The following is a 13,690-nucleotide window of genomic DNA, read 5'->3' as shown; positions in this document are numbered from 1 at the left end:
ATTAACTCGGAGGCGAGCGTGACACAAACTGAACTTCACCTTTTTTTCCCTTTCTGTCCTGTTACAGTGAGAGCCCAGACTGTGAAAGCCATCCACTGCCAGAAGTGTTCAGCAGCCTTGTCCAGCATTAGCCGGATTCACCAGAAATATGCAGACATAGTGAGTTCTTTGTAGTGTACTGGTGAATGTGAGACATAGTGTGAGGGTCCAGATCCTTTATAAAAGCATCATTGCTGTAATTCAAAGAACCATAATATTTAACAACCCTCATTTTATATGTACTGCTGTGCTTTCCCAATTGGCAAGGTTCGAATGGTCATGTTCCGTGATTACTGAGGATTGCTGCGGAAGTGAACTTGCAATGGACAAGCCTTGTTACACTTGTAATTGAGAAGGACTTTAATACAATCGTAATTGACAAAGTACAAAAAAAAATGTTACTTGTAATGGTCCTGACGAGGCTTGTTATATAGCTGTGCTTGTAAGGGGCATGCCAATTTTAAAGGATTGCCCTATTAGTCATACTCCCAGGATGGGGTATCCCATTGTCTAGATTGATGTTGTGCATTATCTCTGTAATCCTTTAGGTGAACTTTCCTTTCATTAGACGCTGAACCACTGGTCTTTTTTTTTCATGTCCAGGTATGGCCTTGCGAATTCTGTAATAAGCACAATGTGGTAACTCGATCTTTCAGAACAGTACCCAACAGTCAAGATGTCATGTATCTCTCGGGGTCTGTCAATGAAGATTACATCAATGTGGATGACTCCTTGGTTGTCTTCTGTGTAGACATCTCTGGAAGCATGTGTGTAACCAATGAGGTAAGAAGACCTGGGGCCTCTCAAAGATGCCTATTTGCTGTGAATGTTGGCTTGAAACATGGAAGTAACTTCAGGATCCAGAGCAACATCCCACTGCATGTCAAGTGTTCACTGTCAGCAATGTACTTGGATAACTCTTCACAAGGGTTTATTGTAACAGCTTTTATTGTAACACTGAAAATAACATTATATGTACAGTAATAAAACTGCTCAAAAGTCAGGAAAAGCCTTACTAACCCTACAGAATCAACCATATCGAGAAAATATAATTGTGGCTGGTCTTGGCCATTTATGCCATTTCTTTGGTGGGTTCCGCCAGCATCCTGTGGCACTTATCTAAGTGAAATGAACACCAGTAGGAGTAGCAGCTTGGCTCAGTTGGTAGCACTTTTTTTCCCCTAGGTCAGAAGTCATGGTTTGAGATGCTCATAATATAGGCAACTGAGGAGTGCTTTTGGAAGGTGTTAGATGAGATGTTAAACTGAGGTCCCATCTGTCTGCTTTGCTGATTCAGGTAGATGTTAATAATTTCGTGACACTTTTTAAAGGGTAGCAGTGAGTTCCCTTGATGCCCTGGCCAAAATTTCTCCTTCAATTAACAGCACTAAAATCAGATTAAATGGACTATTGCTGTTGTATAATGACTGCTGTGTTTGCCTAGGTAACAGTCACTACAATCCGAAAGTATTTAAGGTGTGAAGAGCTTTGAGACATTTTGACATAATAAGGTGCCAGTGAAACACAAAGACACTGTATTAGTAGTGTGGAACATTGAGACATATTGGCAGATTATTGTGTTATTTACACAACAGATCCATGAAACACATCAGAATGTTCATTGTATTTGAGATATTTTGTTCTCAAATGTATTTTATCATTTTCATACCGGTACTTCAATGGTCCCCAGTGTAAAGAACTAATCTGCTTCAGTGCAAAAAGTTGCTATGGTGCATTGCTTGTGATTCTTGAGATGCAGCGCCATGGTGATCGTGGGCCCATAAGGGTTGTTTACGACTTACCCAGAACCCATGTTTAAACTAACTCAAGATCCTCCATTCTGCTTTTTAGGTCGATGAAGGCTCCAGAACAGTTCATATATCAAGACTGCAGGTAATTGTTTGCTGTTATGTTTCAGGGTAGGGGTGAGGAAATCCACCGGGTTGGGGATAAGGAGATCCACCGGGTTGGGGGTGGGGGAGATCCACTGGGTGGGGGTGGGGGTGAGGAGATCCACCGGGTGGGGGTGGGGTGAGGTGATCCACTGGGTGGAGGTGGGGGTGAGGAGGTCCACCGGGTGGGGGTGGGGGTGGGGGTGAGGTGATCCACCGGGTGGAGGTGGGGGTGAGGAGATCCACCGGGTGGAGGTGGGGGGTGAGGAGATCCACCGGGTGGGGGTGAGGAAATCCATTGGGTGGGGGTGGGATGAGGAGATCCACCAGGTGGGGGTGGGGGTGAGGAGATCCACCGGGAAATGCAGCCATCGTTTCCTCTTCTTGCTCTGAATGTTGGGCAGGGTGGCACACTGCTGCTGTGTAGCTCTACTGGGCAGCTTCCCACAAAAACCTGGGCCAGAAATAAGCCTGCCAAAGGTCTTGAAATTACAATAAGGCCAATATAAAAGCATCTTGGGTAGATGTAGAGAAGATGTTCCCACATATTGGATAATCCAAAACTAGGGGTCACCAATATAAGATGGTCACTAAAAAATCCAATAAGGAATTCAGGAGAGACTTCTTTACGCAGAGAGTGGTTCGAATATGGAACTCTCTACCACATGGAATGGTTGAGGTGACTAGCATTGATGCATTTAAGGGGAAGCTAGATAAGTACATGAGGGAGAAAGGAGTAGAAGGATATGTTGATAGGGTAAGATGGGAGGTGGCCTGGTTCTGTGTTGTAAAATTCTATGTATGTGAAGAAATTTACAGTTTAGTAAAAGTTATCTGCTATCTTCTTAATCCTTAAGTTGTTTTCTCAATCTTTTATTTTCAATATTCTTTGATATCAGTATGCAATTAATAGTTATCATACAGTAGCCCACCGTGCGGCCATATCTGCATCTTACGTCATGGAGTGATGGAACCATCTCCTCCCCGCCCCTCCCAACCTCCATTCTCAAGAGGAAGATGTCTGCCACACTGGCAGAGGAAGGAGACATTGAATAGAGACCTGACTGGGAGGGTAAATCTGCCAAGATACCACAGGCTGCCCTTGCGCACCTCAATTTTAGCTGTTCACAGAACAACATTGGTTCAGGCCTGGAAGTGGGGCTTCTATGAGCTTTGTAAGCACAGTTATGGCTGGCGTGTTTGAGCAAATATATCTGTGTAGCTGCGTGTGCAGAAAGAGTTTAAATTTAGGAAACAAGTCATTTGCATTTCATGCTAGCAATATGTACATAACTGTCCCATATCCAACCTTTCTCTGGAAAACTCTGGAATGTTTGTAATTGTTATTATTTAAAATTCAGTTTGCTGCTAAGCTGGGTGAGTTTGAGTGTTAGATGATTTTCCATTCTTCACTTTTCTTATGTGAATTAATATATTTCTAAAAATGTTTGCTAAGCTTTTCCTTTTGAATTGCCGCCACAGTTCAAAAGGGTCCCACCAGGAGGACCCCTTTTAAACAGGAAGCCTCACCATCAGTATCCCTTTAAAGAGCGAGTGTCACCATCAATATCTCTTTAAAGTGAAGGGATAATTACAGTCCTAGCCCTTTTGGGCTATCGCAGATCAGGCTTATTCCCCAGACGTTCACCTTCAGCTTAAGTTAGAGATAGCCGAATTCCCTAAGATGCTTAAATGGGTCTAAAGGTTCAGGCTATCTCTCCCTAAAGGAACGGAACGACTGAAGATGCTACCATCCTCCAGATAGTACTTTTAATAAGTTGAACTAGACTGTAACCTTCCGGATATTATGAGGGTCCGGTATACCCCCCAGAATTCTGCAACCCCTTACAAAAGAGTGTACAGAATTTGGGTTCACAAGTTTATACAGATTTACTCTTTGAGACAATTCTAAAAATATAGGCCGAGAAAACGGGGCGCCAGCCTCGCCAGGGCACCGGAAGTAGCGCCTCGGAAGAAGTCGCGGCCGCCCGCCGCAAATTCAGTTTGCACGCCCCAGAGGGAAGCGCGGCGCTACTCGAGGCGCCCCGCATCCCTCTTGGGGCGCTGTAACTGAAGTTTGCAGCGCAACGTGCCGCAGCGCCACACGCTGCGGTACTGCAGGCCGTCCTCCCCTTCTTAAAGGGGAGGGGCGTGCTGCAGCGCGATCAGAGATCGCGAGTGCCGGCAAAAGAGCCCGGCACCGAGGAGAAGTGCCGGGCTCTTGGGACACAGCCGACACTCCGCAGGGGGGAGGGGGGGCTCAGGAGGCCGGGGACGGCGGTGCGGAGAGGTGCTGGCAGGCAGCCAGCAAAAGAAATGGCCGCCCCGCACCTCCACGCCTCTACCGCCGCAGGTAGGCCCCCCTGAACTGGTCGCAAATTGCGACCGGCGTTAAAGCAGGGGGCGCTACCAAATTTCGCGATCGGGGCAGTAGCGGGGCACTGCGCACACCGATGACGTCATCGGTAGCAGCGCAGTGCTAACGGCTAGCGCTGCCATTAGCGTCCCGCTAAATTTAGTGGGAGGCGTGGCCAGTGGCGTAAAACCCACTAAGTGCCCTCTTTGGGTGCTAACGGGTGGCGCAGCCCACTGAATTTCTAGGCCATATAGTTTTATTTAAGAGCCGACATTCAGTTAACATCTGTTGAATCAGTCGCAACATTAACAATTCAAAATACAATTAGCTTACACTTCTTATTTCTCAGAGATCCTTATTCTCAAATCTTTACTTTGTTACATTTCTTATTTCTTACTTATTTCTAAATCCAGAACATCCACCAAAATCAATCACTTTGACTTCCCGAGACTCATAGTTAAAGACTTACAGAGATGCCTCTGAAGAGTTGAGAAACGCTTTGCCTGTTCAGCGAGTTCGGACTTTCTGTTAAAAGGTCTTATTTTTATACCCTTTTGGCAGTGGTTTCTTCTTTGATGTTCTCTGCTGATGTTAGCTAATCGTCTTTGTTGATACCTCTTTCGAATGCTTTCTATCTTACTGTCAATTCAACTATTGCATGCATAATTATTTCTCTACCTTTAGGTGTTCCAAAAACCATCATAAAAACAATGACAGCTATGGTTTCTGTTTGATGTCATTCCTACAAAATGCTTTCATTCAATTCTTAATATTGGCTTTCCTGGTTTTTAGCAGACATTTTGACTCCATTCTGCTCCAAGTTTAAAACAAACACAATGCAATTGCTTGGTGTCTCTATTGAAGTCATATTTTCAAAGCCGCCTTGTTTGTATTATATTTACAATATGTAAATCAAAACCACTTTAACTGTGTGTTTACTTGTTTTCTACCTATCTCAATTGGTTGCGTATTTAATCTTATGGTTCCTGTCTCCCAAGTTTAACATAAAACTATTTGACCAGCAGGTGTTTCTTTTACTTGATGTCATGTTTTCAAAGGCACTTGCCTCTTTTAATGTTTATATTTCTATTTTACGTGTTAGCTCTTCACACTTTAAACTGGGCGTTTTCATTGTGTTACCTCCAAACACTAGATCTTTCGGAAGCACCAATGGTTTGCTTCAATCTTTCATTGTTTTAGTATATTTAACTAATTCCCATTTCAAAGCTTGATTACAACTTTGTTATCAACTGATCTTGTCTCAGAAGCCTGTATTTCTGTTTACAGCCTGTCTGCTGAGACTTGTGACTTTTAAACCCAATATGTCTTGTATTAATATCAGAATTCTGTTCATAGTATCGTGTATTTCTCTGAATCATGGCTATTCCTTCACAAAAGAGCAAGTGTCATCATCAGTATCTCTTTAAAGAGCGAGTGTCATCATCAATATCTCTTTAAAGAGCGAGTGTCATCATCAGTAAAGTGTGAGTGTTGCCATTAGGATCCCTTTTATGTAGTGAGGCCCTGAAATCTCACTGCAGCTTTCCTGATCCCCAGGACCTCCAGGTGGGCATCATTGCTGCCAGTCAGCAGGCTGATACGTCTCCTAGTACCTGGTAATGCCAGTCTGCTGGCAGATCCCAGCCCCGGGTCAGAAGATCTCTGGGCCTGAGTGTCCCCATCCCTGGAAATGCCTCCACTGTCACAGGTAACCCTTATTCAGGGTGGAGGATCCGGCCCAAACTAGGCCCCGCAGAGACAGCTAGGACCTGTCGTATCTGGGCCCTGACCTCTCTCCTGTGTCTTCCACGCCAACGAGCAGTGGGAATGTGCTGGTCCACTGAAATTTGAGACCTGGTGTCTCACCTTCAGGAACTATTTGAAAGAAATGGTGCTGAAAGTGAAACACAAAGCGGAGGAAAATTGTAAGTTTCACCTCACTTACTGACGTATTTGGAAATGACATCTTTTGGCTGCACTGGTGATACAAAATTGTTGCTGACAGTTTTGAAAACCACAGAAACCTTAGACTGCAGAAACAAATTATTATGCCATGGGACAGCTAAGGGATTTGTTTATACTTTTGAGTGCTAAGCTGTCATTTTAATTGCAGAAATAGAACAGTAAGGAGTTTTCTGGGTTTTGGTTTTAATGAAAGAACAACCTGAATGACTTCCCCGATAGCTCTGTGAGTAGATGCACTTTGTGGTGTGGTACTGCGCCACATAAACTAGGAAGATCCCAGAATTAATCCCTGCTCTGTACTGCATTGTCTGATCTCAGCCAATTGGTGGGACAAGGGACAAATCATTTAGGGTACTTACATAGAATTACATAGGATATACGGCACAGAAACAGGCCATTCGGCCCAACCAGTCTATGCCGGCGTTTATGCTCCACACGAGCCTCCTCCCATCTTTCCTCATCTAAATCTATCATAACCCTCTATTCCCTTTTCCCTCATATGCTTATGCTTGTCTAGCCTCCCCTTAAATGCATCTATACTATTTGCTTCAACCATTCCCTGTGGTAGCGGGTTCCACATTCTCACCACTCTTTGGGTAAAGAAGTTTCTTCTGAATTCCCTATTGGATGAAACTTGCTGTTATTTCTATCCTGTTGGAAAGTGCATGAGTGGATTTTGGTTAATGACACAATAAGGCTCAGTAATAATTCCTCCCATGATGAAAAATCCCATTGACACTCACTGTCCAAACTCACATGTTACAGAAGGGCTGCTGGCAACAGCGAAACTGTTCCCTACCATAAATCAGAGCTTTCAGGAGAAGAGGAGAGAAAATTAGAAAACAAAGAGAAACACACCCAAGTTGTGTAAATTCCTTTTATGCTCCATTCTCCCAGTGCCGCCCTTATAGTCTTTGGTATCAGGGAAACCTTTCAGAGATCTATGACACACGTGGCTTCTTTTGACATTTAAAACTAAATAGAGGCACCCAATAGTAGTGGGTACACACATTCATAGCCACGAGTCCCCACATAGTGAGGTCCTGACTTCAGTTGGGTCTATGCATAGAACCCAGGCAGGGGAGGAAGGAGAACAATAGATGAGCCAGGCCAGGCCAGAGTCTGTCCACCATCTTTGTTGTCGTTGGCAGGATTGGATTCACTATTCAGGCCAGTGTTTACCTACAGGCCCCAAATAAATCACTATTCAGCTCATCGAGTCCATGAAGGTAATTTTAACTTTGGGCGATAGTGTAAAGCAGGCGATATTGAAATAGCCACCCATCAAATCCCATGCTTGATTTTCCTTCCCATTGAAGTCAATGGAAGGGAAGATCGAGCGAGGTGTAGCGTGAATGGCCAATTTGATATCACCTATTTTACAGTATCACCCAAAGTTGAAATTACCCCCCATTTGTTTAGAAAACCATATACAATCTACCTTATCATCTACCGCTTAATCTCCTGAAGGAACGTTCTGTAGAAATACTCAATTCTCAAAATAAATCAAGAAAAACTCTAGAATATTGATCCCCATCCTCATTCCTTCATTATTCAAACCTGGTCTGCTGCCCACTACAGACAACATTCCCACGTTCCCAGATCACAGGGACCACTGTATTCCTTGGAATATTTAATCAGCTCAGTCCCTACTTCAATTTATAGAACAATAGTTGTTAAAGTTTTTACTGTAATAAGTGATGTTTAGAAACACGGCCCATGCAGTGATGTCATCAATCTTGCAATGAAGACTTACATCACCGTGCACATGGTCTGAGCTTCATTACAAATAAAACAAAAGCTGGGGGAATAATTCACCCTGCAGCGTGCAACAAACACAATGGAGAACTCTTCCTGGGGCAGTTAACATACTTTATAATGTTGATCATTCCTCATTGTACCACCCCATTGATGATACAGAGCCTGTAATTGGGCATGGTCTTGTGTAGAAACTGTTGTGCATCATTGGTTAAACTAACCATACTTCTTCTTCGCTACAGAGTGTTCAAGAAGCCATCTTGAGATCTTTGAATCACATGACTCAGACCTGTCCTCAGAAGCGAGTTGCCTTGGTTACATTTAATGATGAGGTATGGTGCCATTTAGGAAATAATGTGGATGGTACAGTGGATGGGTGGGTATGTGGGCACATTAGATTAATGGATAGGCATACTTGATATCAGAGTTTACTAGATGAGGGGGTATGCCAGATAGGTAGGTGTATGGGAGAGATGCATATACAAGATGGGTGGGTCTGTTAGATGAGTAAATGTACAGGATAGCTGAATATACTGGAGGGGCAGTATGCTTGATGGGCAGCTCTGAGCGATGGGTAGGTGGGCTTGTGATATGTGCTAACAAAGCTATTAATAGTGGCAAAGAATTACGAAGTCCAGGATATTTGTAAGACATTGCTAGATGATGATGTATTTGATATTTGAGGATTGTGTTCCTTCTCCTCATTACACGTGTCAACATTTAATTCAAAACACACTGACATCTGCCTGTTTTTAAAAAGATTTTTGAGAATTTTCTGTTTCAAGATGTGGGATTTTAGTGTTGGGGAATGGAACAGTTTCCCGTTTCAGTCACCCAATGTCAGCAACCAGCAGTCAGGAACGGAGCAGTTAGGTGCAGGATGAGGTGCCCTCTGCTTGCTCCAACAATGCCCCCCAGCCACAACCTCAGAAGAGCGCCACCTACAGCACCAGTGTGACATTCTTCCATTTTCCACAGCAGCCATCCCATAGTCTCTCTGAGTAAGATTGTCAATTAATGCCTAAACAGAGGCAGGTTTGTATGAAGTCGTTTCGCATAGGATTCCTACAGCCAGCAAACTGATTAGCCTTTCTTCCCTCCAGTCTGGGAGCTCCCAGTTTGAAAGCCCAGTGCCTGACCTCGTTTCCCCTGTCCTCAGCAATCATCACTTTGGTTGACATTGCTTCCCAAAGATCAGTAGGTGCAATTATGGGTTGTACCGTTAAATGGAAAGTAAATAATACATGTGACTCAGATTAGCATTTTAATGAGAAAGTTGCAGGCAGGTGAAGTTTCAAGTCAAGGCTGAATCATTTCTTTCTGGTGTCTAATTCCAACTCAGACTTAATAACTAAACACTTGAGGGCAGAGTTTCTGCTTTGGGCACAATCGGCGAAACGGGTGCAAATTGCGCCAAAAATTGTGCCTGTTTTGAAAAGTGCTTTCCCCACCAACCCCCCCTCCCCCCCCCCCCCCACCCCCTCCCCCTGAGTTTCCACTCAAACTCTTGCATATCACCAAACTCAAACCATGAACCAATGCAATTGGGCAGCGTTTTAAAACATAATTTTAAAAAAAAATTTGCTTTAAAAATATTCTGTGATCTATTTAAGAGCGGTATCTTGGTGCAGTTTGATTAACACAGCTGAAAATTGGTTTATCACAAAAAATAAGAATTTTTAATCACAGTCAACCCACCACCTGAGTAACCCAATTTTTAGATTACTGAAAATAAACTTTTTAAAAGCAGTACAGAGCCATTTGCTAGTTATAGTGGGGTACAGAGTCAGTTTCTTAGTAAGTTTAAAAATATATATATTTTCTGAAGCATTTAAAAAGTTCCGATTAGTGTCCTTGTGCTCAAAAGTTCCAGCTTAATTTTTTTGGAGCCTCCTCGAAGGCCCACAAACAAACACAATTAGAAACTCCCAATGGTGATTAATTCCCCCTGGGGGCGTGGCCAGTTTTGTGGACAGGGCCTGCTTCTAGCACGATGTTTTTTAAACTCGCGCAATAGATTGCGGAAACTCGAGTTGCACTGAACCTAATTTGCGCTTAAAATTCCGCGATCTTTCGTGTCAGTTGCGGCGATTTTGGGCGAATTGCGCCGGAAAAACCAACGGAACCAAGCCAAAGCTCCAGGCCCGACTAGGTTTACATTGCCTTTCTCTTTCCAGGTAACAATCTATGGGGATGGTACGCGTGTGCCCTCAAGACTGAGTGATTATCAGCTATTGGATTCAGACTACCTAAAGACAAGGGGGAGCGAGTATCCTGTCCCACGATGCATTGCAGAGAGCCTTCAGGCACTAAGTTACCGGGTCCATGAGTAAGGACTGTTGGATACTACTGCTACTTTCGTATGATGGGAAAAGCTTGTAACCGGATGTTTAGTTTGGCTATCCATTCAATGGCCTCCTGAGATGCTGAGTGGAGAACTGAGGTGCCTCCCACAACAGAGCTTAGTGGGCAGGTTGACGTGATGTGTTCCATGATCGGGGACTCATGGCCACAGTCACACTTCGGGTCGTCCCTCATCTTCCATTTGTGGAGCAGGTGGCCACATCGTCAGTGCCCTGTGCGGATTCGGTTGAATTGTTGAAAGGATACAAAACATAGTTGCTGTTTTGTTGGAATTGGTTTGTGCAATATAAAAAGAGAGCACGGCATCCTGTAAGGCCCGGTTACACTGATATATTCTCTCACAACCAGGACTGAATATGAAACAATGGTCAAGGTGGTTTAAGGAAATGGTGTTAGGGAAATTGATGGGATTGAAGGCCGATAAATCCCCAGGGCCTGATAATCTACATCCTAGGATATTTAAGGAAGTGGCCCTAGAAATAGTAGGTGCATTGCTGGTCATCTTCCAAAATTCGATAGACTCTGGAACAGTTCCCATGGATTGGAGGGTAGCTAATGTTACCCCACTATTCAAAAAAGGTGGTAGTGTATCCGAATAACGAAGTCCAACGCAGTGAAACAAAATAATTAAACTTTAATAAACAAAATACTTTAGCTGATAACTACAAGAGCAGAGGTCAGCAGGTCTGTTCAGGTTTCCAGCCTTTCTCAAACTGCCCTTAAATACTGGAAACCGACGTCATGATGTCATCACGTTTTCCGCGCCAACTGGGGGTCACGTGATCAGCGTCATGACGTCATCACGTGGAAATACAAGAACTTACACACAGCTTAAAAGGTGCAGTCCACAACTGCACTACAGAGTGGTTAAAGGAATGATTACAGATTGTTCAGGCTCCGCCACAGGCGCCCCCCCAGAATTCTCTTTAACAGACAGCAGGAGGTTTAACTATTCTGCTCGAACGACTGCGAACTTCAGACGCTGGATCGTTAGAAGATGAGCCAACATTTGGCTGTGTCTGAAGCGGTACATCTGGGGTGGAGGAAACCGTAGCAGAAGGTGTAGACGAGGATGAAGCCGAAGCAGGCAATTTAATAGTAGACTGCTGCATAATTGGTCTAGTAGCCAATGGTGGTCGACCACGGCGAGGTGGCTGAGGAACAACCACCGGTTCACTCCGATCCAGATGGGCTGGTTTAAGTCGGTCGATGGAGATGGTATCCGATTTACCTCCCATTTCGACCGTAAAATATTTATCTCCCGCTGCAATAACACGAAACGGTCCATCATAAGGTGGTCTGAGTGTCTCTCTATGAGCATCCTGCCGAATAAAAACATAATCGGAACTCATAAGTTCTGCCGGAACATGAGGCTTCTGTAGATTGTGATGCGAGGTTGGAATAGGCAGGAAATTCTTTGCCATCTCTTGATGCTGAAGAAGCTGCTGAGCAGGCGACCACGATTCTGTATGTGGAGGGAGAAAATCCCCTGGTACTCGAAGCGCTTGACCGTAGACTAACTCAACCGATGAAGCCTGGAGGTCATCTTTGGGGGCTGTACGGAGGCCTAGCATCACCCAAGGGAGTCTATCCACCCAGTTGGAACCACGCAAGCTGGCACGGAGGGACGCCTTTAAAGACCGATGAAATCTTTCACATAAGCCCTTTGCTTGCGGATGGTAAGCGGTGGTACGATGCAGCTTGGTACCCAAGCCCTGTGCAACTGCATTCCACAACTCTGACGTAAATTGTGGACCACGGTCAGAGGAGATATCAGACGGCACTCCAAACCGGGCCACCCACGACGAAATAAATGCCCTGGATACGTCCGCTGTGGTAGTAGCAACCAAGGGAATCGCCTCTGGCCACCTGGTAGTACGGTCCACTATTGTCAGGAGATGCATAATACCCCGTGAAATGGGGAGGGGGCCCACTAAGTCCACATGTACATGGTCGAACCGGCGTTCAGGCACTGGAAAGATGGCCATTGGAGCCTTCACGTGACGATGAACCTTTGATTTTTGACAGTCCACGCAATTGTTTGTCCAGTCCCGAACGTCTAAATGCATTCCCTTCCAAACAAACTTACGGGACATAAGTCGTTGTGAAGCTCGCATCCCCGGGTGTGATAAGCCATGTATAACCTGAAAAATCTTCCTACACCATTCGACTGGCACAATGGGCCGGGGCACTCCCATGGATATGTCACACAAAAGCGTGGTTCCTGCTGATTGGAACATAACGTCGGCTACCTGCAAGCTAGAAGGCATGGTCCGATACGCCTGAACTTCAGGATCCGCCAGCTGTTCTTTTGCCAACCCGACGTAAATCGATTCCCAGGTGAATCGTCTGGACTGGGGCACGCGACAGGCAATCAGCCACAAGATTATCTTTGCCAGACACATGTCGCAAATCCGTTGTAAATTCCGATATAAATGTAAGGTGGCGCTGTTGCCGGGCTGACCACGGCTCCGCCGTTTTGGCCATTGCAAAAGTGAGCGGTTTATGGTCCACAAATGCAGTAAACGGGCACCCTTCTAGAAGAAAACGAAAATGCCGGATGGCCAAAAACAAGGCCAGCAACTCCCTATCAAAAGTGCTATATTTTCGCTCATTTATACGCAGTTGGCGGCTAAAAAAGGCCAATGGCTGCCAAGTCCCGTCAACCCATTGTTCCTGCACTGCCCCGATGGCGTAATCGGAGGCGTCGGTAGTAAGGGCGATGGTCGCGCCCGGGAGTGGGTGTGCAAGCATAGTTGCATCTGCCAATGCCGCCTTGGTGTCCAGGAATGCTTGGTCTATCTGTGGTGTCCAAATGATAACATCTTTACCCGACTTCCCTTTAAGTGCTTCGTACAGCGGCTGCATTAATTGGGCTGCCTTGGGGACAAAACGGTGATAAAAATTTACCATCCCCAGGAACTCCTGAAGAGATTTAAGTATATGAGGCTGCGGGAATGCCATAACTGCCTCTACCTTAGTGGCCAGTGGGACGGCGCCTTCTGAGGTGATCCTATGCCCTAGAAAGTCAATGCTGGTTAACCCAAACTGGCATTTGGCTAGATTTATAATACATAGATACATAGATACATAGAAGATAGGAGCAGGAGTAGGCCATTCGGCCCTTCGTGCCTGCTCCGCCATTCAATGAGATCATGGCTGATCCTTTAATTCAGTATCCCGTCCCCGCCTTCTCTCCGTAACCCTTAACCCCTTTTGCCCGTAGAAATATATCTAATTCCCTCTTAAATATATTTAATGAGCTGGCGTACACTGCCCTCTGTGGCAATGAGTTCCACAGGTTCACCACTCTCTG

The 13,690-nt window shown here is 45.0% G+C and overlaps 1 protein-coding gene across 1 annotated transcript in view; it reads left to right on the top strand.

Annotated features, from left to right (window-relative positions):
- LOC147106714 (circularly permutated Ras protein 1) overlaps nt 1–13,690 on the top strand; it is a 131,277-nt gene that overhangs the window by 85,227 nt on the left and 32,360 nt on the right. Inside the window, exons 6-10 of the mRNA XM_086007771.1 lie at nt 68–159; nt 643–822; nt 1,891–1,932; nt 8,253–8,342; nt 10,188–10,339. Of these exons, the coding sequence (XP_085863897.1) occupies nt 68–159; nt 643–822; nt 1,891–1,932; nt 8,253–8,342; nt 10,188–10,339 (556 nt within the window). The remainder of the gene's footprint in view (nt 1–67; nt 160–642; nt 823–1,890; nt 1,933–8,252; nt 8,343–10,187; nt 10,340–13,690) is intronic.

This window comes from Somniosus microcephalus, chromosome 15, assembly GCF_052327205.1.
Source record: "Somniosus microcephalus isolate GS21.2 chromosome 15, FLI_Smic_1.0, whole genome shotgun sequence".
Lineage (NCBI taxonomy): Eukaryota > Metazoa > Chordata > Chondrichthyes > Squaliformes > Somniosidae > Somniosus > Somniosus microcephalus.
This window is presented reverse-complemented; position numbering and strand designations above follow the sequence as displayed.